At 43.9% G+C, this 23,523-nt stretch overlaps 1 protein-coding gene across 1 annotated transcript in view; it reads right to left on the minus strand.

Annotated features, from left to right (window-relative positions):
- Positions 1-20,378, minus strand: part of ZDHHC2 (zinc finger DHHC-type palmitoyltransferase 2) — a 41,744-nt gene extending 21,366 nt beyond the window's left edge. The window contains exons 1-5 of the mRNA XM_068137512.1: positions 20,065-20,378; positions 8,662-8,688; positions 5,277-5,371; positions 2,127-2,247; positions 1,121-1,190 (exon numbers count right to left, since the gene is read on the minus strand). Coding sequence (XP_067993613.1) covers positions 1,121-1,190; positions 2,127-2,247; positions 5,277-5,371; positions 8,662-8,688; positions 20,065-20,230 — 479 coding nt within the window. The 5' untranslated portion in view covers positions 20,231-20,378. The remainder of the gene's footprint in view (positions 1-1,120; positions 1,191-2,126; positions 2,248-5,276; positions 5,372-8,661; positions 8,689-20,064) is intronic.
- Between the last annotated feature and the right edge of the window lie 3,145 nt (positions 20,379-23,523).

The following is a 23,523-nucleotide window of genomic DNA, read 5'->3' on the forward strand; positions in this document are numbered from 1 at the left end:
GTTTCTTTAAACAAAAATAACCTGCAAGTTATCCAGTGAAAAACAGGATATTAAGTTTATTACCTCAGGTAAGATGTAAGTGACATCATGATTAGATTGAGATGGGGAGTGATCTTTATTCAGATTGTAACAAAAGAAGCAAATTTTTGTTTATCAGCTATTTTTTGCTTACATTCTTAAGGAAAGGTCTTTATTAATATTAAAAACATTTAACCATTATGTAAAGAATTTATAAGACCATGCAATTCATGTTGGCATCAAGAAAGCCATCAAGTCAATTAGAGTAATGTTCCTTAGAATTTTCTCTAGAAAAAGGTAAATAAAACTAACTAAATGAAAAAAGCTAAGGGGAAGGAAAAAAGACCCCAACACCTCATCTGCCATAACATTAAACCTCAAAAATCTATGCACAAAAAATAAAAGCTCATAGTTTGAGACTGGGTGCCTTTAAGCACCCACAGAGTACAAGGCTCCAGAGGATAGATGGGTCCAGGAGGCAGACCTGAAAGTGTAATTATTTCATTCCCAGAATGCCTGCATCTCCCATTTATAAGGGGACAGCACAAGATGTTACTCTCCTTTTTCCCCTTTCCTCCTCTCTCTCTCTCTCTCTCTCTCTCTCTCTCTCTCTCTCTCTCTCTCTCTCTCTCTCTCTCTCCTTCTTGTGGCTGTTCCCTTATCTTTGCAATGTGGGGGAGTGAGTGTGGTGGGTTAACTTGGCAGGGGTCTGAAGCTGGCAAGATCAATTTTACTTGCATCACCCGTGTTTGGTATGGGGACAGAGAAGTATAGGGGGGTGGCATTTGCGGCCTGGATTTTGGTCTGGTTTGGTGGAGGCTGGAAACACTTTGGCCTAAGGAGGCTATTGGATAACAATGGCCTATGAGTTTCTTTGTATTTTATATGCTTTGCACTGTAGCATGTAGTTTATGAATAGCGCTTCCATTTAAACTTCCAATAATATTCTGTGTTTCTATACAACCCTGTGTGGAATTTTTCTTTAACTACTTCCAGGAGAGTTAGAGAGCCTGTCTTGCTCCTTAAACTGAGACAAGCTTCTGTGTCAAGACAAAAAAGTCCATTAATTCAGAAAAATCACTTATTTAAAATGTTTTCTTACTTGTCGCACACAGAACAGTGATGGCAACGATCTGGTTTTACAAGATGGCATCTGTCACAGTATCTGATTGCTAAAGAAGAAAGTTCCAAAATTAGATCTACATGTACAGTTACACATTTTGAGTCCTGAAGTCTGTGCAAAAAGGAATATCAGCAGCTCAGCCCAGCAGAACCCTCAGGAAAGCATATCAGCATGACGAGAAGCAGTTGCAAATACTGAAGCATTCTTCAAGTACTTGCAATGCTGAATCCCGCAGAATGAACCCCAAAAGCTCAGCTTTTGCAGTCTCTGCTAATCATGCTAATCAAGGGTTTTTTCTTCCAAATCCCTCAGCTTTGCAGAACAACCAAAGAACCAACCAAACACACAAAGTCCTCACTAGACTTGAAAACGTTTAAAGACTGTTCAACAGTACAGTCATTTCAAGCTATTATTCTAACAACTTTAATTTACTGTACGAGATTCTCTCTTAGACTTGCTTAGCCAGACAGCATTCACATACATCATCAGTAGGTTAACTTTTAGTTTAGAAGAACTTTTGTTCTTGCAACTGAACAACCAGCAAATACAATGGTAAGTTTCTTACTGTGGTCTATCTAGCTACACAAGACAAGCAAATAGGGATTAAACATTTTAAATTCATTTTTAACCTATGAAAGAAGAAATCTATGCAGTTAAAGACTGCTACAGCTTCTTCTGTAGTCTGTTAGTATTACAAGTGATTTGCTAATGTCAGTTTGCAAACATAGAGCAAGGTGTTGTCAATACAGTTTAAAACCTCATGTTCCATGAAGCAATTTACTTCCCAACAATCCTTCCACTGAATAAACACAGCTGCATAAAGGTGCATTAAGGTTAAGTTCTTGTGTCACTTTGTTATTTTAGGAAGGAGGAAAACCAGTTCTTCCCTATAACACAAACCCTTTAGATTTGTTTATTTTTGTAATGTAGTTCAGGTAGTAGATCAAGAAACCTGCCTTCGGTGGTCTCCTGAACACCTATTTACCTCCAGACATTGTCCGTGTATAGATAGGAAGATCCTTGGCTGCTCGTCTTAAGACTTCTTGCTGGGATTCACCTCTAGGCTCCCTTTCTAGGGACTCCTTGTCTGAATATGATAGATGAAACTGGAATAATTTTTAAAATCAAAGATGTTAGCAACTTTAGTTGAATATCTATAGAGAAGCAGCGAGAAATAAATATTCACACCACCAGGATGGATTAGCAGCACATACAAGGTATTACAGCAAATCACCCAGTGTTCCTAAGACCACTAATTTAGCTTATGGCAACTAAAGATGAAATTTAAATTATTTCTGATTTAGTAGTGATGCCATGCTGACTGCTTCCATAAGTAAGAAGAGGATGATGAAGAGCTTACCATTCCCTTGAAAGGGTGGTTAATTTACTTCCAGAATACTAAATATTAGCTAGGGAATATATGCCAGAGATGCCAGTCTTCAACTGAAAGAAAATATGCTACTAGTAAAAACAGAAAAGAGAGCTTTGTTTCTCTTCTGGTGGCTGGCATTTTCCCTTTTATTCTTTGCCACTAAAGAGGTGCCATTCTCTTCATGCAGGTGTTCAGATGTGGCTTTACTTCAGAGATTGGCTGAGAGAAGGGATAGATGGGCACCCTGTATGACAGAATATCCACATCTTAACATCTTCCTGCATAAAAGGACACCTTCTATCACTGCCCAAAATGGCAGTAAGAAACATTGCTCTAGTAAGAGCTGAGAGGGTTAAAATTACTGAAAGAGATGCATGGTATACATGAAGTAGAGTGTAACGAGTTTGGACTAAAGTCCTCTGCAGCACAGCAACACAGTTATACCACTGCAGCTTCCAGACACGGGGAGACACACAAGTCTTCAGTATCTATCAGAGATACATATGGGATACAAAATCACCTCTGAAAAGAAATCTGTCTTCGGCAAGAAGAGTGGTCATCTCTAGCTTGTACTAGAAACCCTTTGCATAACATTTATGCCTACAGACAGGTTTGTCATTACAATATGAATCTTTCTCCTAAATAAAAGCAATGCATTTAAAACTAAGAAGGTAGGTGGAAAAACACTTTTAAGAGCTTATTCTCACCTCCATTGAGAAGGTACCTCATTACTTTTCTGACAAAGCTCACAATCTTCCAGCAGAAGCTGTTTAGGGTGAGTTTCTCAGGTCACCATTCATTTTTTCCCTAGCAAAAATACACTCTTGCCAACACTTGAGTTGATTTATATTGGGATATGTAGGATTTCTCACTGCAGAAACCTGGATCAGAACACTTATAGTTTATTTTTCAATGCTTCTTGTTTGATATACACAGAGCTATTTCTCCACCATTTGGTATTGGTTCTCAAATTAGTCCAAACTCTACAAAACCTACCAACCATCTTCTCTCTCACCTTCAAGCAGTCCACATACATAGTTGGTATGCACAGGTACAGAATGCACACACTAACAGTGTCCCTCAAAGCCTCTTAAAGGGAAACTGGAGCTGGAGCTTCAGTGCTTTTCATACATGTAAAAAGTTGAAATGTGCTTAACAAGAAATGCACAGGCTGTGTGGTTTGCACCGGCTGCAGCACTCATGAAGACAGAAGACAAAAGCTTTATTTGTTTTTCAGTCTTCCAGCACATATTTGCTAGAGTTGGGAAGTCAAACTCAAGTTCTGTTGCAAACACATCCTTTTTGCAGTGGATGTCAAACAGCAACTTAGCAGTACAAAACACCTTAATTAAAGTTTAAAAATACTACTCTAGTAGATTAGGAAGGAGACATGGAACAACAAAGATGCCACTTAGTGCCAGCAACACTGTCTATATTCAAAGAACACAGAAACACCATGCACTGCTTCCTATTACCCAGCCTCAATAGTTTTAATATCCAGCAGAACTGTATGATGGCTTTGGAATCCTACTATAATTACTAAGGATTTGCTACAATGTTTCGGAAGTCTTTTATTGGCAGTGATTTGAAAACCCTTCTAATTGTCACTGCAGTCGCCATACATTCTGCTATGCAATTACCAAACAAAATAGGTTCTTAATGCATTTTGTTACTCTCTGCCCCAAGCTGTCAATTACTTTGAATTATCTACTTGTTTCTAAAATTGCATATCTTATTAGCGAATTAAAACTATTCAGAGAAGAGCCTCCACACAACAGACAGCAGAAATCATCAGCTACTTATTTTGTGTTGGCATGGAAGTTACAGGAGCTGCAGCTATGAGTCCATGACAAAGTAAGTATTGGCTTTGTGGGTATATCAAACTCCAGAGCAGCCATGGCCTGATTCCTTTTGACCTCAAAGGTTGTGTGACACAGTACCTTACTGAAGACTGTGGGGTTTCTGTACAAAAGCAATCATGGAAGAGGCCAAAATGTTGCACTGCTTGTACCAGGCTGCATGGGGAAGATTTTCATCAAAGTTACTGACAGCTTTCTCTCTCTCTCCTTTTTTTTTGCTTTTTAATTTAGAAAGAAGGTTAAATTAAAACAATGTAAAAACCTAAAGCAATTATTTTGAGGCTACATCACATTGAACATAGTTTTGTGTCTTAATATTCTCCAGGACAACTGGGTTCTTCCGCTTCTATACTACCTGGACTTAGACTTGGGGGTATCTATTTACTCAGACTTCTTTTCCATGCTGCTCTATACTAGCCCCCCTCCTGCTTAGCCAGCTGTGGCTCCCCAGTATCAGCCTACATCAAAACCCCCAAGTTCCTTCATACCAAAAGAGATGGGGAAGAAGCTCTGAATTCAGAGGACACAGACAGACGCTGACAGGTAATATCAGTCTTAAGCACAGGACACAAAGAAGTATTATATTCAAATGCAAAGACCTGAGCTGCTAGTTCAAATTTCAAGTGGGGGGTTTTCAATTATTATTAACATCATATATATTATCTAGTTTAAAAAGTTTGTCTTTAGAAAGGAACTTCAATAATTAGAGAAGGTGTAATTTTGCTTTTGTTTTTGTCATTCCACCGTTTGCAGTCTGACTTAGTCCTGTTAAGAAGCAGTAACTACCAGACGTATTATTCCACATAGTAAAACTACATGAGATCAGACTCTATGTTATTCAAATACTACAAAAATCAGGCATTTGACTAGGCTGTCTTGGAAACAAAAGTTAAGTTTATCTTACTTCTTTTGAAGGGTTCATTGGTAGCGTAAAGATTGTTTTCCAATATGACCAGACGAACAGCATGAAAAATATGTGGTAAGCAACCAGGCACACAACTAAAATCAAAAAGGAACAGAATTAATACAAACAGGCCAGTGGTACTACAGTGCTTACAAATGGATGCTGTACGTATCACAGATAGTTTCTCTAACGGATGTAAATACAGAGGCTCTGCAAAAGCTTTGCAACGAAAATACTGCGCTGCAGCTCTACATGAGACAGACTGTGTGGGGGAAGTCATGATACAGGCTACATATATTCAGAAGATTGAGGGAACAGTTAGTTGACTATTAGATCCCCATAATTATTTAGCAAGCACTGTCCCTTTGCACACTTGTCAAACTCTGTTTAACTGGTGCCCCTCTGCTTTTTAGCTTTACAAACCATTTTAGCTTTAAAAACATTATAAAACATGCTAAAAAAAAAACCCAAAACAAAAAAAATCACGATAAATAAATTCCAACCAAAAACCCAAACAAAAAGCCAAAACACCACCCATTCAACCCTCACCATTCCCCCCTCAAAAAGTGCAACTACCTAAGCAATGACTAGAGCAAAGGGAGTCTTTCAGTGGCTACGTGTACAACACCTGAGCAGTAAGCATAACCAGACACCTGAGCAGTAACCATAACCAGTGGATCTGTTTTGCTAGAGTTTTAGGAGGGAAAACAGCAAAGTGGTTTTTAACAACCAGCATGCTGTTTAAATCCAAATGTTCATTCAGTGCTTTATATTCTTTACGGACATTGATTTATCCTTAGATCTTTTAATAGATGCCATTCAATGTTTACCATGCCAAGTTGTTTTACTGGAATATAGAAGGCAACATGAATTTTTCCAAAGAGCCTGCCATGGCGGGATAGGTGTTTCCATTTAAAAGCTCTCACTGCACTAAGCAATTCACCACAGTAAATGGCAAATCTGAAAGTTGTATCCCATGATTAACTTCCTTTAATGCATGGGAAAGAGTATTTCCCTGGATTTTTTCTTCCTCGGGCAGAGAAGCGTCAAATAAAGGACATCTGACACGAACAACGAAAAATATTCTTCCCCTGTGGTGCAGATGAACTCAGAGAGATGAAGGTTATATGGAACCAACATGGACAAATAGTCTTCATATAACTTCTATAAATTTATAAGACTGTCAAAAATGATCATAAAGGGAAACCTGTGTACTCCTGCTATATGATCTGAAATACTGGCCTCATACGGTAAGCCCATGTTTTTATGTATGTAATGCTATTCAGTGCTGGAGAATCTCCCATGCCACATGCATGATGGTGTGTATAAATGCAAGAACCGTAGTCTTCTGTAATTTTGCCTCAAAATAATGCTGAATAAATGTTTCTGGTGCTGAAATGTGTTTACTCATAAAAGCAGTAAATATTTATTCACCAGGCAGTTTAAAAAACAATAGACAAAAGCTAATAAAGTAAGCTAATAAAATCTGAGGAGCAGTATTGTACAAAGCTTTGGGCATGACAGAGGAAAAGGGCCAAATACCATGTCCATAAAGTGAAAATTATCTCATCAAGGTAAGTAATTGATAGAACTGGACTCCACATCAAGCACAATGCACTAAATGACCGTCTTGTTGCACAAACATCTGGCAAGAGCAGACCACATTTTTCTGAGAACATTTCAACTCTACAAGCCTCTGATTTACTGAAAAGAAGGGGAAAAAAAGTGTTTTTTAAACAACAGCATATTCATGGCATAAAGTGAGTGCAAAGCAGGGCAAGTTAGATTCATTCTGTACACTCTGCATGTACTAATCTGCATCTGCATTTTATTGTTGTGAGAATAATGGTAAGTGTGACTGACAAGAAAATTCCTTCTTCATACAAATGGAAAAAAACAAAAACCCAGAAAAAGGCTACTGGAAGAAGACAAAACTCTATCCTATAGACATTATGCCATCTTTGCCCTCTAAAGTTTGTGTAAGACTTAAGCTCTGCTTGTTAGCTCTTGCACCTCACTTTTCCAAGCTGGCCCATGTCCTGACCAGCCACTTCGCTGCACCACAGTGGAGATTCTGGGCTACTCAGCTGCTCTGCTCATCTGTGGGTGTTCAGAGTCCAATATATGAACCTCAATTCCCTTGAGCCAGAAAAAGAAGAGCTGTGTGCAGCTCCCTGGGCAGAAATCCTTCTATTTCACACTTATAAATAGCCTATCCCTTTTAGGAAGGCAACCCATTTACAAATAGCTACCATAGCTAGATCTGTGGGGGAATTTTCAGCAACCTGTAGTAGGGCTGGACAAAATTTGCCCAGTTTCCATCCCTGAAAACACTCAGGGCAGAAGAACAGCCAGAGTAAATTTCTCCTGACTGGCTGAAGCTGACCAAAGCTTTGAACAGCTAAAAATAAGGAATGTAATGTTGCCTAACGCATTCTGCTGATAATTCTTCTGTGCTTTATGAACAATGCCTAACAATATACTCATCTCCCACACACACATTATGGAGCAGCAAGAAACTGAGATTATTTCAAAGTCTGCAAGTGCTGATGTTTGTGCATACGCTGTCCTAGTTTCAGCTGGGATAGAGTTAATTCCTAGTAGGGAGAAAATTAACTCTAACCCGGCTGGATCCAAGACATACACTTAGGTACTCAAACAGGGGGAAGAGATCACTTGACTGGGGAAAAAAACAACAATTCAAACAAATGTTTCTTAATTGGCAAACACTTTTTCTAAGGGAGGCAGTCACCAATGATAAAACCTGCTGGAATTACACGAGTGTAAAAAGCACAGCTTGTATGCTAACCCCCAGCCCCTTCCTTCACAGCCTGACGCTTTACAGTTCCATGTTGTGCTACGGTATTCAAACAGCACCTGGGAAAGCAATCTAAACATGCTGCAGCCTCAGGGTAGGAACTCTAATGACAGCTAATCAGGCAGATTCATTATTTTCTCAAAAGGTTACATATCTGAAGGATTTTGTTTCTTCAAAGACCCTTGCTAAAAAGAAACTGCAGCAAAAAGTTCACGCTGGGCTCTGCACGAATGCCTTGCTCACCTTTACAAGGCCTGGTTTTACAAAAGCTTGTTTTGTTGTGAATTAAAACAAAGAAAGAAAGGAACAAACAAAAAACAATAAAAGGATTAATTTTACTGACACTTTTGAAAGCCAGTAAGAAGATAAAAAGCTCTAATTTTCCTCATCTCTATTTGGAATGGCTAAAGGAACATTCAGGAACAGTACAAACAAAAGGAGCTGAGGAACACAAAAAACCCCCCACATATTTAAAACAGCCTAGATCTGTATCTCAGTTCCCCTAGTAAACAACTATACTACCCTGATAGCTGAATTCTCTTAATAAGCAGCTAATAAAAATCTTACCTTTTTCTCCAATGTTTGTCATTGTCACTGGAAAATAAGAAAAAAGAAAGAGCAAAAATGAAGTTAAATAGCAAATGATGTGACTGAGTATTTTCAACTTTTGTCTTACAAGGAGGGAAGAGTAATCATCAAACAATGCAAACTTAAGGCCACACACTACAAGCTTTCATGCTGTGCATATTCATCACAAGAATTGGTAAACAATATCAATTGCTTTTTTGGCTCCCGTTCCAAGGTTCAGTTCCTGAGAACTGACACCTCGATCTGTCTGCTCAAGGTTAACCCAAGAAAAGCCACCTCTGAAGAACAGTTATGTCTTTAACTGTGGTTGTACAGGTCTTACTATTTATGTTCTGTTCTTGAGGCAAAGGTAGCTGACTCCAGAACTGGTTTTGCCAGCAATGCTCAGCGATATCTTACATCTCCAAGGCATAAAAATAGTAAGTAGACAAAAGTTGCATTTACTCTAAGAAACTGCCCACAGATTACAGGATTTGGGGACAGCAAGTGAGTGGGAAAGGCACAAGTAGGTCAGGCATGGATTGGAGTACACTGGTATCATGTATCAGTCACCACATTTATGAAAGAGAATCAATCTTTTTCTTAAAGCTACATTCCCTCTCAGTTACATTATCTAAAAACAAAACCAAACCAACTAACCAACCAAAGCAAACCTAAAAAAAACCAACCAAAACCCCTACACAAAACCAAACAAAAAACCCCAAACCAACAAAAAAGCCCCACACCACACATCCCACAACAGGTATCTCAGAGAGCAGACTCCCAGGTGATCACAACGTCAAGGTGCTCTCCCCTTTCCACCCCAACCACTCCATCATACATTTATTCATCTCAATTAAGCAGGCTACAAACCATAATATACTGGCACCTACAATTGCAAGCAAGGGGACAGTAGCTGTATGGATCTCTCACCTGCTCTTGCTTTCCTAAAAATAATGGCTGCTCAAGGCTGATCTACAAACAGCAGTGACAAGGCAGCTCTTACTGAAAGAATAAGCAGCCATTCCATTCTACTTTTATGTATTAAATTTGGGCTGTTGATAGAGTGAAAGTCAGTATTTAAATGTATCTTGCTCAATGCAAGGATGTACAAAGATGGGCCCAGTGCTGTTCAACACCTCAACGAGTGCTTTGGAGTAGTGAACATTCATCAGGATTACAGATGACACCACCCTGGAGACATCAACTGCTATGCTCATGTGCAGGACTGTCACTCAGAGGGACCAAGAAAGGCTGCAGGAATGGGCCAAGCGGACAAAGTCAAACTCCTGCACCCGTAAAGAAAACACACACACAACCCTGCAACTATACAGCCTGGGGACTGCTGGGCTGGAGAAATGCCTCAAGCTGCACCAGGGGAGGTTTAGGCTGGAGGTTAGGAAGAAATCCTTCACATTTGCCATTGGAATGGGCTCCCCAGGGAGGTGGTGGAGTCACCACCACGGGAAGTGTTTAAAATGAGACTGGATGAGGCACTTAGTGCCATGGTTTGCTTGATTAGATGGTGTTGGGTGATACGTTGGACTTGATGATCTTGAAGGTCTTTTCCAATCTGCTTAATTCTGTATTCTTCTCCAAGAGGCAGCATAGTACCACAGGGCCACTGAGAAATGAAAGATTTTGTCTGTTTGTTTTTCAGAAACATGTCAGAACTCTTACAGCCAAGCTATTTAAGTGCATGGGAAATAATTTTCTAGCATGAGAAAAAATCAAACCCCACACCTCTAACTTTAGATGTGATCAAAGAAACGTTTGCTATTTACCCCACCTTCAAACAGCGCAGATGATATATTTATTTAAACCAAATTTTGTTATTTTCAGTCAATTCAGTGATACAGTTTTGCTATAGTATCCAATAGTATATTTGAGCATATAGTCTGCTGGGAATCATTTATACCAGCCTTCCTGGCAGTTTTCTTGTTTCACTTCCAAGGGGTCATATTCACTGCTTGGCAGCAGAGGGAAAAGTAGGTCAGATTGTGCATCCTGTCATTAATAAATACCAGCTTAAATGCTGCAGATTCACTTATTGGTAGTCAAATAGCATGCAAACAATAAAGGTTTGAAAGCACTTATATCTACAACGACTAAAATAAACACAAAGGACGCACCAACCCCAATTGTTAAGCAGTTCCTACCATCTTGGGAGAAATCAAGGTAAAATCCTCTGAGAAAAGAATGGAGTGATACTCCTGAACACTCAGAGATGGAGATAATTACAAAACTATGACCTGTCTTCAGGAAGTCATTAAAAAGTTACAGCTCTGTTCACTTGAGGTACTGCAGGGGCCAATTTCATTAAGAATCAGCCTTCCACTGCCATTTACAGTTCAGTACTAGCAGACTATCACATAATTAGAGCCTTTCTGTTTCATTACACAGCTTGCAGACGGTGCTCATCAGAATTAGAGATCAGGCTGGGACACACGCAGCCAGCGCAGATGCCAATTTCCTGAGCCAGAAACATCATTCCCTGCTTGCCCTGAGCCACAGGCAGCCAGAAACAGCACATTCAGTAGTCAAAGCTGCTAAACAGCCTGTGCTTACAAAAACCAACAGTGACGGAGGACAGACAACTGTCTGGATGGAAAGGACACCCACAGAAACCTGGAGAATTCAGCCCACATTTGCTGGTGGTCCTCCTCACTGGGAGAAAGCCATGCAGCATTAGGAAGCTCCCATGGCAGGCAAAGGGCCACCAGACTATCGCAAAATGGCTTGCTGTAACTCCATCACCACAATTAGATTGCTGAAAGGAGAAGCCACATTGCTAGGCACCTTGCACTGGGTCAGCCCTGAAGTCAGTGATAGGGATGGATTTCCTATTTCTTGAACCATAGCTCATTTTCTCTCCAAATCTTTACTATCACTCAGACATGGAAAAACTTAAGTAGCACCCATCCCCATGTAGGCAGAGACATGGCAAGACACATTACAAAACCCCAAAGACAAAACTAACAATAACAAAATCACAAGTTTTCTTTAACATTAAGTTTCCTTGACCTCTACACTCAAAATCAAAGTTCCTGAACAGTAAATGCCACGGCCAGATTAACAGAACAAAAACGAGCAATCAAACAAAACAAAACAGAGCAAGCACCCAGAATAATTAAAAAGGGCAATTAAATGTTTAAATCATTGATGGAAGTGAACACACAAAATCTTGCTTCCATATTTCATGTACACTTAAAAACTGTTTAAAACTCTGAAATGGGAAGTGAGACACATTTGATTCAGAGGCTCTGCAGCCACGTCTATAAATAGCTGTTTCCCTCCAACTTTTATACAGTTTTAACACCTTGGACCTGATCCACAACACTAAGTACGTATTTTATCCTTACAGCAGATTTGAAGCTGTAAAACACTGATCTATAGGTGCAGTTTAGCTCAGCTCTCTGTACACAGAAAAGTGTTTTATAGTTGTGGCATGTCTTCTATCCTTGCCTGCAAAGAGTCCTTTTTAAAACAAGTGAGTGCTGGCAATAAAAATCACCTCTGTGCTAGACAGAGCAGTGATTTGCATTGATTCAGAGTGACAAGGTGGAGACTTTGCCACCAGTGCTTTGCTCCAGGATGAAAATAACAGCAATCTTTCTGGGAGATGTAAGGCTGGCATAAGACGCCATCAATAACCCAGAGAGTTTGATTTGACAATATTTGTGAATCTTGTGGTAAAAATTCATTTTAACCCTGTGCCCACCAAACTACATCAATCTCCATCTCCCCGGCAGCAAGCTGCTATTTGTACCTTTTCATACAGGGTCACAAAACCACTGCTTTTGAATTGAGTGTGACTAAGCTCGAGTACTGTGTCCAGTTCTGGGTCCCTCAGTTTAGGAAGGACGTTGACTTGCTGGAGCGTGTCCAGAGAAGGGCAACAAAGTTGGTGAGGGGTTTGGAACACAAGCCCTATGAGGAGAGACTGAGGGAGCTGGGGCTGCTTAGTCTGGAGAAGAGGAGACTCAGCGGTGACCTTATTGCCCTCTACAACTACCTGAAGGGAGGCTGTAGACAGGCAGAGGTTGGTCTCTTCTCCCAGGCAGCCAGCACCAGAACAAGAGGACACAGTCTCAGGCTGCGCCAGGGGAGGTTCAGGCTGGAGGTCAGGAGGAAGTTTTACACAGAGAGAGTGATTGCCCATTGGAATGGACTGCCCGGGGAGGTGGTGGAGTCGCCATCACTGGAGGTGTTCAGGAGGAGACTTGACAGGATGCTTGGCTGCATGGGTTAGTTGATTAGGTGGTGTTGGATGATAGGTTGGACGCGATGATCTTGAAGGTCTCTTCCAACCTGGTCTATTCTATTCTATTCTATTCTATTCTATTCTATTCTATTCTATTCTATTCTATTCTATTCTATTCTAAGAATTGATCTAATTTTTCTTCTTTCAGAAGCTTCCCATTTATTTTCCAAGTCACAGGCGCTAAGTGAAGAGTGAAGCCTACTTCTGGGAAGTTCTATGATCAGATCCTTTTCAGCAAACAAAGCGTACACTCTGACAAGAACATCTATTCCAAGCTGTTACGTATCAAGCAGCGTGAAATCTTTAACTGAGAACAACAGTCTTCCCTCATAATTATATCTTCACCTGAGATCTTACTGTTTCAGTTTAAAGCCCTGGTTTAAATTTCAAGGCACAAAACCTACAGGTAGTAAAACAGGCACTAAATGGAGAGAGAACCAGTCATGCTTAACACAAACTTCCATTTCAGAAGTAGAGAACAACAGCTGCATCTGAAGGTCTGAGAAGGAAATCAAGCTAAATTTGCGAAACACACAGAGGTATTGCTGGCTAAAAGTCAGAAGCCAGTTGTGCTTCAGCTGCCAGTTTTAAACTTCTTTGAAAGTAACCAGTGATCTCAGAACAGGGAAGAAAGAGGAAAAATGTCTATAAATATCTGAGGGGTGGGTATCAAGATAAAGGTGCCAGGCGATACCCAGGAATGATGGGTACAAGTTAGAACACAGGAGGCTCCACCTCAACACGAGGAGACACGGCTTTACAGCGAGAGTGATGGAGCACTGGAACGTGCTGCCCAGAGAGGCTGTGGACTCTCCTTCTCGGGGGACTTTCAAAACCTGTCTGGATGTGTTTGGGAGGGGTGTTGGACTTAATAATCTCTAGAAGTCCCTTCCAACTCCTAACAGTCTGTGGTGTTTGCAAAATACAGTATAAAAGTAAAAATCTGCTTTGATCAAAGCCCTTTGCTACCTTAAGAAGCCAATGTACAGAGAAGGTATTTGAAAGCAGCCAACTGCAGTGTTACAATGTACTAGTATTTCTATAGCCAAATGTAAGCTGCAGATGATTACAACACACGAGCAGCAAGTACCACAAATCCTTTGATCCATTTGGAGAACATACTGAGCAAAGAGCTCAAATCCAGATGACCAAATCTTAGGCCTCATCCTCTTTATTATTATTATTATTATTATTATTATTATTATTATTATTATTACACCCCACCCCCTTCTATTAGCTTCTATCTCTGTGTTTTCTGCTGCTTCTAATTCCCTGATGTCACTGTGCCTACAGGGCACTCATTAATTCTGTCTCTAAACTGTGATGAATTAAGTAGCTTTTCATCCTGCTATAATTTCATTCCACCAATATTATACAGTCAAAAACCTCAGTTCAGCACTAATCAATCTGATCCTCCAGCAAAAATCTTTCATGACCATTAACATCTTCAGGAACTACATGTCATTCCACGTTTTTCTGTTCCATACTGAAGGCAGCTGTGGCCAGATTCCAGTCACACATTCTATTCCAAAATAGTTTCATAGTTTCATAGTTTCATTCAGGATTGGAAGGGACCACACAGATCATCTAGTTCCAACCCCCCTGCCATGGGCAGGGACACCCCATACTAGACCAGACTGGACAGAGCCTCATCCAGCCTGCTCTTAAACACCTCCAGGGACGGGGCCTCAACCACCTCCCTGGACAACCCATTCCAGTGCTTCACCACTCTCATGGTGAAGAACCTCCTCCTCACATCTAGCCTGAATCTCCCCACCTCCAGCTTCATTCCATTCCCCCTAGTCCTGTCACTACCTGAGATGCAGCTTATCAGCTCTCCTGAAGGTACTCTGAACACCTGGGTGGCCCCCTCTTCAACTGTGCTAAGTCACTGGATTTTTTTCCACATCAGGCAAGTCACTCTCAACACATGACAATATTTCCTCCCTTCTCCTTCACTGAAGTGGTCAGGAAATACTTATTGCTTGTTCTGTGTTCCACAGCAAATATATTTTCCTTCTTCAAAATTACAAATTCAAGCTGTATTTTTGGACAGGATTCCCTGAGAAAGAGAGTTATACTTAGACACGAAAAAAATGGATCAAAACTAAATATATGCAACTGACTTCTATTTATTGGATAATCTTTCAGCATCACAGTTGATATTTTCACTAAAAAAGATAAAAATTTGTCACAGCACTATCAAATTTTCATTTTCTTTCTTCTCATAGCCAAGTCCCAATCTCAAGCTGGCAGGAAACCAAACCAAAACAGAACCTCTGCATTCAAGAGGATGATTCTTCCCCTTTACTCCTCACTTGTCAGATCTCACCTTGAATATTGGATCCAGGTCTGGTGTCCTCATCATGAGAAGGACACAGAGCTGTTGGAATGAGTCCAGACAAGGGCCACAAAGATGATCCAAGGGCTGGAATACCTCTGCTATGAGGATACACTGAGGGAGCTGGGGTTGTTCAGCCTAGAGACGAGATGACTCCAGGGGGACCTTAAAGTTGCCTTCCTATACCTGAAGGATCCTACAGGAAGGCTGGAGAGGAACTTTTCATAAGGGGTTCTAGTGACAGGACAAGGGGAATGGCTTTAAACTGAGGGAGAGTAGGTTTAGACTAGATCTTAGAAAGCAGCTCTTCAGTATGAGGCTAGTGAGACTCTGGAATAAGCTGCCCAGGGAGGTGGTGGATGACTCCTCCCTGGAGGATGTTCAAGGCTGGATGAGACCTTGAAAAGCCAAGTCTAGTTGAGAGGTGTCCCTGCCCATGGCAGAGAGGTTGGAGCAGACGATCTCTAAGATCCCTTTCAACCTAAGCCAATCTATGACTCAAGTTTCTCAAGAACACCTATCAAACAACTGTCAGAAACTGCAATTAACTATTGGTTCTGCCTCACTCAAAGTAGGAAGCGGATAAGTAGGTCCCTTACAGATCTATTAACTCACATTAGAGATACACCTCAGAAGGAAGACATAAGAATAATTATTTTCTTTGCATACAGTTTGCTAAATGCAATATGTACTTTCTGAGTACAGACACATGGATGCAGGAGCAGGGGGAAAGAAATTCATTTCCACTTCTTCTGTACAGGCTGAAATTTCTGTAGCTTCACCTGTCAAAATTCAATGTACTCATTGCACATTGCCTGTATTTCCTCATCTTTTTTAGAGGAAGAACAATAAGTCTGTAGCCCTCTGGTCTTCATAAACATGCTTACATGTTTTCAAGGGAACAAATGCTTAAAGACCTATAAATTTTAAACACAAAAGAAGTTATTTCAGAGAGAAAGACAACTACTACCCCAGGCAGGGGTTGTGAGATGACAGTATTAGCAGAATCAAAAGAATGGACCTGAAATAGAGAGAAGCAATTTTTAATCAGGTGTTTTAAAACCAGCTCATCCACACAATTAATCACACTATTCTATAACCAGCAGGAAAAAGACAACCATTTGCTAAAGTTCAGTGTCTTTCTCCTTTCCCTGAAAGGTTAAATCGGCAGAACCTCTTAACTGAATCCACTAATAAGAGGGATAGAACTCTAGACATGGTAATATTGCAGTTAAAACTTGTGGCTTCCTTTTTCTGTTTCTAAAGCCTTTTCCTGTTTGACACTGTCCCCCACAGCAAACTCCTGGCCAAGCTGTCAGCTTGTGACTTGGAGAACAGCACTCTGCGCTGGGCTAGGAACTGACTGGAGGGCCGAGCCCAGAGAGTGGTGGTGAATGGTGCCACATCCAGCTGGCAGCCAGTCACTAGTGGTGTCCCCCAGGGATCAGTGCTGGGCCCCATCCTGTTCAACATCTTTATTGATGATCTGGATGAGGGCACTGAGCCCATCATCAGTAAATTTGCAGATGGCACCAAGCTGGGGGCAGGTGTGGATCTGTTAGAGGGTAGGAGAGCTCTGCAGAGGGACCTTGACAGGCTGGACAGATGGGCAGAGTCCAAAGGCATGAGATTTAACACATCTAAGTGCCAGGTTCTACACATTGGACACAACAACCCCAGGCAGTGCTACAGGCTGGGGTCAGAGTGGCTGGAGATCAGCCAGGCAGAAAGGGACCTGGGGATGCTGGTCAATAGTAGGCTGAACATGAGCCAGCTGTGCGCCCAGGAGGCCAAGAAGGCCAATGGCATCCTGGCCTGGATCAGGAATAGTGCGGCCAGCAGGAACAGGGAGGTCATTCTGCCCCTGTACTCAGCACTGGTTAGGCCACACCTTGAGTACTGTGTCCACTTCTGGGCCCCTTAGTTTAGGAAAGATGTTGAGTTACTGGAACATGTCCAGAGAAGGGCAACAAAGCTGAGGAGGGCTTTGGAGCACAAGCCATATGAGGAGAGGCTGAGGGAGCTGGGGCTGCTTAGCCTGGAGAAGAGGAGGCTCAGGGAGGACCTTACTGCTGTCAGCAACTACCATTCCTGGAGGTGTTTAGGAAGAGACTGGATGTGGTGCTTGGTGCCATGGTTTAATTAGATTAGATAGTGTTGGATGATAGGTTGAACTCGGTGATCTCAAAGGTCTTTTCCAACCTGGTTAATTCTATTCTAGTCTATTCTAAAACACTATCAGCTTTCAGGATGGAAGGGATCACCTTACTAGACTTTCTGTTTTCTTTTATTTTTTTTTTCCCTCCTACAACACTCAGTTGAAATTGCAAATGAAACCACATTCAAAATGCTAAATTTAAAACACTTCCTTATTACTAAAAGCCCAAAGAAACCTCTTAACAACTGGGCAAATCCTTGCTAAGTCCTGCTGCACAATGGTTAACACTGAGCCCTGTACACCATTGTTAGCATCACTGTCAGTAAGGTGCAGTAAAATAAGCAGCTCTACACATCCTCTTCAGCAGGCAGTGCTCTAGGAATAAAAGATGCACAAACAGGCTGGCCTCCAACCACCAAAATGCTCACAGTATATTCCTGCTGTTGGCTTTCAGAGTTGTTAGCTATTCCTTCTGTTGTTTACACTAAGCATTCATTAGTAAGCCAAGACATATGATTATTTTATCTTAATACACCAAAAGCGAGGGAAAACATTCAGATACAGACAAAAGAAGGAATTAGTGGAAGTCACTGACAATTATGGTGAATTTGAAAACTGGTGAGCCAGGTAAAATGGGGAAGGGGTGGTGTTTAAGAGAGGGAAATAACAACAACAAAATCACCTTTGTCCATAGAAATTACTTCAGTAAAAGATGTTTTAGTAGAGCCTCAGGATTCCCTCTTTCTGCCCTCCCATCACTGGCCTCTTGATTTGAGTAGTTCTCAAGGAATTATACTACCACAGTTTATAGTCTGAAATAAGCTTCAGGCATGCCATAGCCCTAAGAGGCACCTGCTGTCAGGTAAGCTAACACACAACTTTCCTGTGTTATATAGAATTACAAAGCAGCATAAATACTCAAACAGTGGTGCCCAAAACCAGCCTACATTGCTGTGTAAGCATCACTGTGTACATTAGGACAGATGTGAAGTAGAGGTTTGCTTTCCCCTGAAACACCTTTATCATTCTCGTCTCAGCTTACAGCCCCCTTTCCAGGTTCACTCAGTCAGCTTTGCATACAACCTTCCAGACAATTTGCATCTTTGTGCCGGAGACAGACATTTCAGTCCTCCTCTCATGACAGCACAGAAACTCAAGTCCCAATTTCTAGTTGAAGAGCAGCATTTTAAATCAGGTTTGAACGCTGTTAGTGGGGAAAAAAAAAGATCTAAAAAGCTCAGCTCCAATACAGGAGCCACACCAAGTCTTGATACCTCCCCCCAAAACGGAGATGCCAGGCCTGACAATCATTTTTTGCTTCATGTCTCAACTGCTTGCTCAGCCAAGCATCTAGGACAAAAATTTTACGCGTCTTCTGTTTAAGATAAAAGATACAAGAGTGCTGAGATTTTTCACTTTGAACAGTTGATGCCTGGGAGAGTTTTACAGGCATATAAATGCAGTCAGCTTGAGTTGGGTGTTTTCCCCTCACCACTGCTCCTTAAAACAGATGCTAAATGACCAACAGCCACTATGAACCTCATGTACAGTACAGGGGAAAGGGAAGACAACAGCTTAATTAATTTCCCTTTGTGCCACTGTGATAGTACTGCTCATGAAACATCAGGGCACTGTACATTAATTAGCCTCTAGCATTCAAAGAGTAAGTTGTTTGCTACTTGATACACTGCAACAGAAACTGAAATTCATTCATGGGAGCCTCATGAGCTGGTGGTCATTTAATCAATCCTCCTGGCACAAGTACTGAAATTTACACAAACACTCGGATCACACCCAAACTCCGGGGATGCAATTAACGCCAAGGAAGAGCCTAACGCTAAGGAAGACCCAAGATGCATGGTCAGGATGACTTGGGAATGGATTGCAGGGTGCCGATGCCAAAGGCGCAACAAGAAGTTGTGACAGCCGGGCATTTTCCAGATGACCACTGGCACAGAGGGGGATCGGGGATCTTCTGTTACCTGCTCCTGCTTACACGTTACCTGACAGAAGACACTGGGTTTAGATAGAGATCTATAGATGAAGGAATATACGTATATGCGTGTACATATGTATGTATATGTGCTGTCACGCAGCGGGAGGAAAACAAAGGGACCCCAAACTTTGCCCGCAGCGTCTGCACAGGTAGTCTCCAGGTCCCGTGTTCAGAGCTGAGGTGTCACACGGTGCGCATTCCACGGAACATAACTGAGGCCGAGAAAAGCCCCCTGCGTTCACCTCTCTCCGCTCGTGGAGATGGAAACCACGCGCGGCCAGGTCGCGGGGGAGAGGGGAACACACACGACGGGACGGGGAAGCGCAGGCCAGCAGAACCCCGCCCGTCTACGGGCCGCTTGGGTGCCGGCTGGGGGTGGCTCCGCCAGCCTCAGCCCTCCCAGCCCAGTCCGTCGCCGGCCGCAAGCGGCGGCCCAGCCCCAGTCCGCGGGCGTGGCGGCGGTGGCCAGTGATGGCCCCGCGCCGACAAACAACAGACATCGCCGACGCCCCTCGCCCCGCCGGTCCCGTCCCGGCACACGCAGGCGGCTGCGCTCGCCCAGCAGGGGCAGGGACAGGGGCGGCGGCACCCACCCCCGTCCCGCGGGAGCCCGTCGCGTCCCCCGCCGCCGCGGCGGCACTCACGCAGGCAGAGCTGGGTGACATAGGCGTAGTAGGACCAGCAGAGGATGCTGAAGATGAAGAGCACCGGCACCCAGTAGAGCAGCCGCTGGCAGCGCCGCCGCACGCCGCCCCAAGCGCCCGTGGTCCCGGCTGGCGGCGGCGGTGCCGCCATCTTCCCGCACCGCATCCCGACCGCTCGCTCCAGGGCCCCGGGCCCCGGCTGCGCACCCCACCGGAGCCCACCCTGGTCCCTCCCTCCCGCACTGACAGGACTCTCCGGCGGGACCGCTCCTCCCACTGCCCGCCCGCCGCTTCTGGCGGACAGGGCGGGAGGAAAGGGTGGCCCGGCTGGCGGTGGCAGCTCCGGGGCTGTCAGGGAAGGGTCGTTCCGGCCGCCTCCCATAGGCAGTAGTGGGAAGCGCTCCTCTAAAGTTGCGGACCCGGCCCGTGCCCAAACGGCTTGCGAGCGCGGGCAGCCGGCACGTGCGGGAGCGCCCGGCGTGACGTGGCTGCAGGCTCCGGTGCCGCCTGCCCCGCCTAGCGCCCGGGGCCAGCGCCGCTCCTCCGGCCGCCCTGCCTGCGGAGCACGGCCGGAGGTACCCACCCACCCGTGCTGAGCAGCGCTCTCAAACACTTAGCTGAGAAGAGCATCACGGATCATTAAGGCTGGAAAGGACCTCTACGGTCAGTAACTCGAACAGTCAACCCAACACCACCATGGCATGTCCAGAAGTGCCATGGCATCATTTTGATCTGTATGGTCACCCCTCCAACCTGTGCATTGTGCACAATACCCTAAAGCTACAACATTTTAATTGCTGCCTCTTGGGAGTCACAGAGCAAAGAACAGCAAGTGGTACAGCCCCCATTTCATGGTGGGCAAGAAGCTGTCCAGGTTGGGGTGGCCACATCTGTGCTGGGCAGCCTTTTGGCCAAGCAGAGGTGGTGTAGTTTCATAGTTTCATAGTTTCATAGTTTCATTCAGGGTTGGAAGGGACCACAAGGATCATCTAGTTCCAACCCCCCTGCCATGGGCAGGGACACCCCACACTAGATCAGGCTGGACAGAGCCTCATCCAGCCTGCTCTTAAACACCCCCAGGGACGGGGCCTCGACCACCTCCCTGGACAACCCATTCCAGGGTTTCACCACTCTCATGGTGAAGAACCTCCTCCTCACATCCAGCCTGAATCTCCCCACCTCCAGCTTCATTCCATTCCCCCTAGTCCTATCACTACCTGATATCCTGAGAAGTCCTTCCCCTGCCTTCCTGTAGGCCCCCTTCAGATACTGGAAGGCGACAATTAGGTCACCTCGGAGCCTTCTCTTCTGCAGACTGTACAGCCCCAACTCCTTCAGTCTGTCCTCATAGGAGAGGTGCTCCAGCCCTCTGATCATCCTCGTGGCCCTTCTCTGGACACGTTCCAGCACCTCCACATCCCTCTTGTAATAGGGGCTCCAGAACTGGACACAGTACTCCAGGTGGGGTCTCACCAGGGCTGAGTAGAGGGGGAGGATCACCTCCCTCGACCTGCTAGCCACACTTCTCCTGATGCAGCCCAGGATCTGATTGGCTTTGCGGGCTGCAAGTGCACACTGAGAGCTCATGTTGAGCTTTTTGTCCACCAGCACCCCCAAGTCTCTCTCCTCAGGGCTATCCTCCAGCCAGTCACTGCCCAGCCTGTATTTGTGCCTGGGATTGCCTCGACCCAGATGCAGGACCCTGCACTTGCTCTTATTGAACTTCATGAGGTTGGCCTGTGCCCACCTCTCCAGCCTGTCAAGGTCCCTCTGGATGGCCTCCCTTCCCTCCAGCGTGTCTGCTGCACCACACAGCTTGGTGTCATCAGCAAACTTGCTGAGGGTGCACTCAATGCCACTGTCCATGTCCCCCACAAAGATGTTGAATAAGATAGGTCCCAGGACTGATCCCTGAGGGACTCCACTTGTCACTGGCCTCCACTGGGACATGGAGCCATTGAGAGCCACTCTTTGGGTGCGGCCATCAAGCCAGTTCCTTATCCATCTAGTGGTCCACCAATCAAACCCATGTGTCACCAGTTTGGAGACCAGGATGTGGTGCGGGACAGTGTCGAAGGCTTTGCTCAGGTCCAGGTAAATGACATCAGTTGCTCGCCCCTCATCTATTAATTTTGTCACCTGCTCATAGAAGGCCACCAGGTTGGTCAGGCAGGATTTGCCCTTGGCAAAGCCATGCTGACTGTTCCCAATCACCTCTTCACTATTCTTTTGAGCGAGTAGTGACTCCAGGAGGATCTGTTCCATGATCTTTCCAGGCACAGAGGTGAGACTGACTGGCCTGTAGTTCCCTGGTTCCTCCTTCTTGCCCTTTTTGAAGATGGGGGCAATGTTTCCCCTTTTCCAGTCTGTGGGGACTTCACCAGACTGCCAGGACTTTTGAAATATAATAGAGAGGGGTTTAGCAACCTCATCTGCCAGTTCTCTCAGCACCCGTGGGTGTAACCCGTCGGGTCCCATGGACTTGAACACTTTCAGGTTCTTCAGATGATCACGAACCTGATCTGCACTTACAATGGGCAGTTCTTCCTCCCTGTCCCTGGCTTTGACTTCCATAACATCAGGAGTGTGGCTAGAGGCCCTTGCAGTGAAGACTGAGGTAAAGAAGTTATTAAGTACCTCAGCCTTTTCCTCATCACTTGTGACCATGTCACCATTTTCCTTTCTGAGGGGGCCCACACCTTCCCTAGTCTTCTTCTTCCCATTAATATACCTGTAAAAGTTCTTAGTATTCCCTTTAATCTCCCTGGCTAGATTCAACTCAAACTCTGCTTTGGCTTTCCTGACCAGGACTCTTGCTGCTCAGGCAGCTTCCTTGTATTCCCCCTGTTCTACCTGTCCTTCCCTCCACTTCCTGTAGAGTTTCCTTTTAAGTAATAGTGTGTCCAGTAGCTCCTTGCCCATCCAGGCAGGCCTCCTAGCATTCTTACCTGCTTTTCTCTTTGTGTAAGGTTGTGCTGATTCACTGTTTCCCAGAAAGGCTTTACATTATGGCCATGCTTGTGAAATGTTATAGTAAACCCAGAATGTGTTGCAGTGTGTGCACCCAAATGGTTGCTGAGTTATTGCTCCAGAATTAGAAATGCCAGGCATGGCCAGTAGCATGTCTGCAATCTGCTGGAGTCTCTTCGAGCATTGGTGGTGTGAGAAGTAGGAAAGAGCTGCTTGATTAAACTGTGTTTGGACTCAGAAACAAGGATTGTATAATGTCACACACGGGAGACTAAGCATGAGGTACAGTAATCACAATCCAGAAGGCATATGGCTGCCATTGATTAGAAATAGGCTGTGAGAGAGGAAAAAAGTAGAGACAATCAGACAAAAAAATGGTAAGTGTGCTGCTGGGTTCCAGAGGATGAAAAGGAGTTGTTAGCATGTTTATTGAGGTGACAGGAAAATAATTTGTCCATATGGCTCCAGTGGTTTATGCAATGCAAAATC

Source organism: Melanerpes formicivorus, unplaced genomic scaffold (genome assembly GCF_026170545.1).
Source record: "Melanerpes formicivorus ecotype bairdi unplaced genomic scaffold, bMelFor1.0.p_v2 SCAF_4, whole genome shotgun sequence".
NCBI lineage: Eukaryota > Metazoa > Chordata > Aves > Piciformes > Picidae > Melanerpes > Melanerpes formicivorus.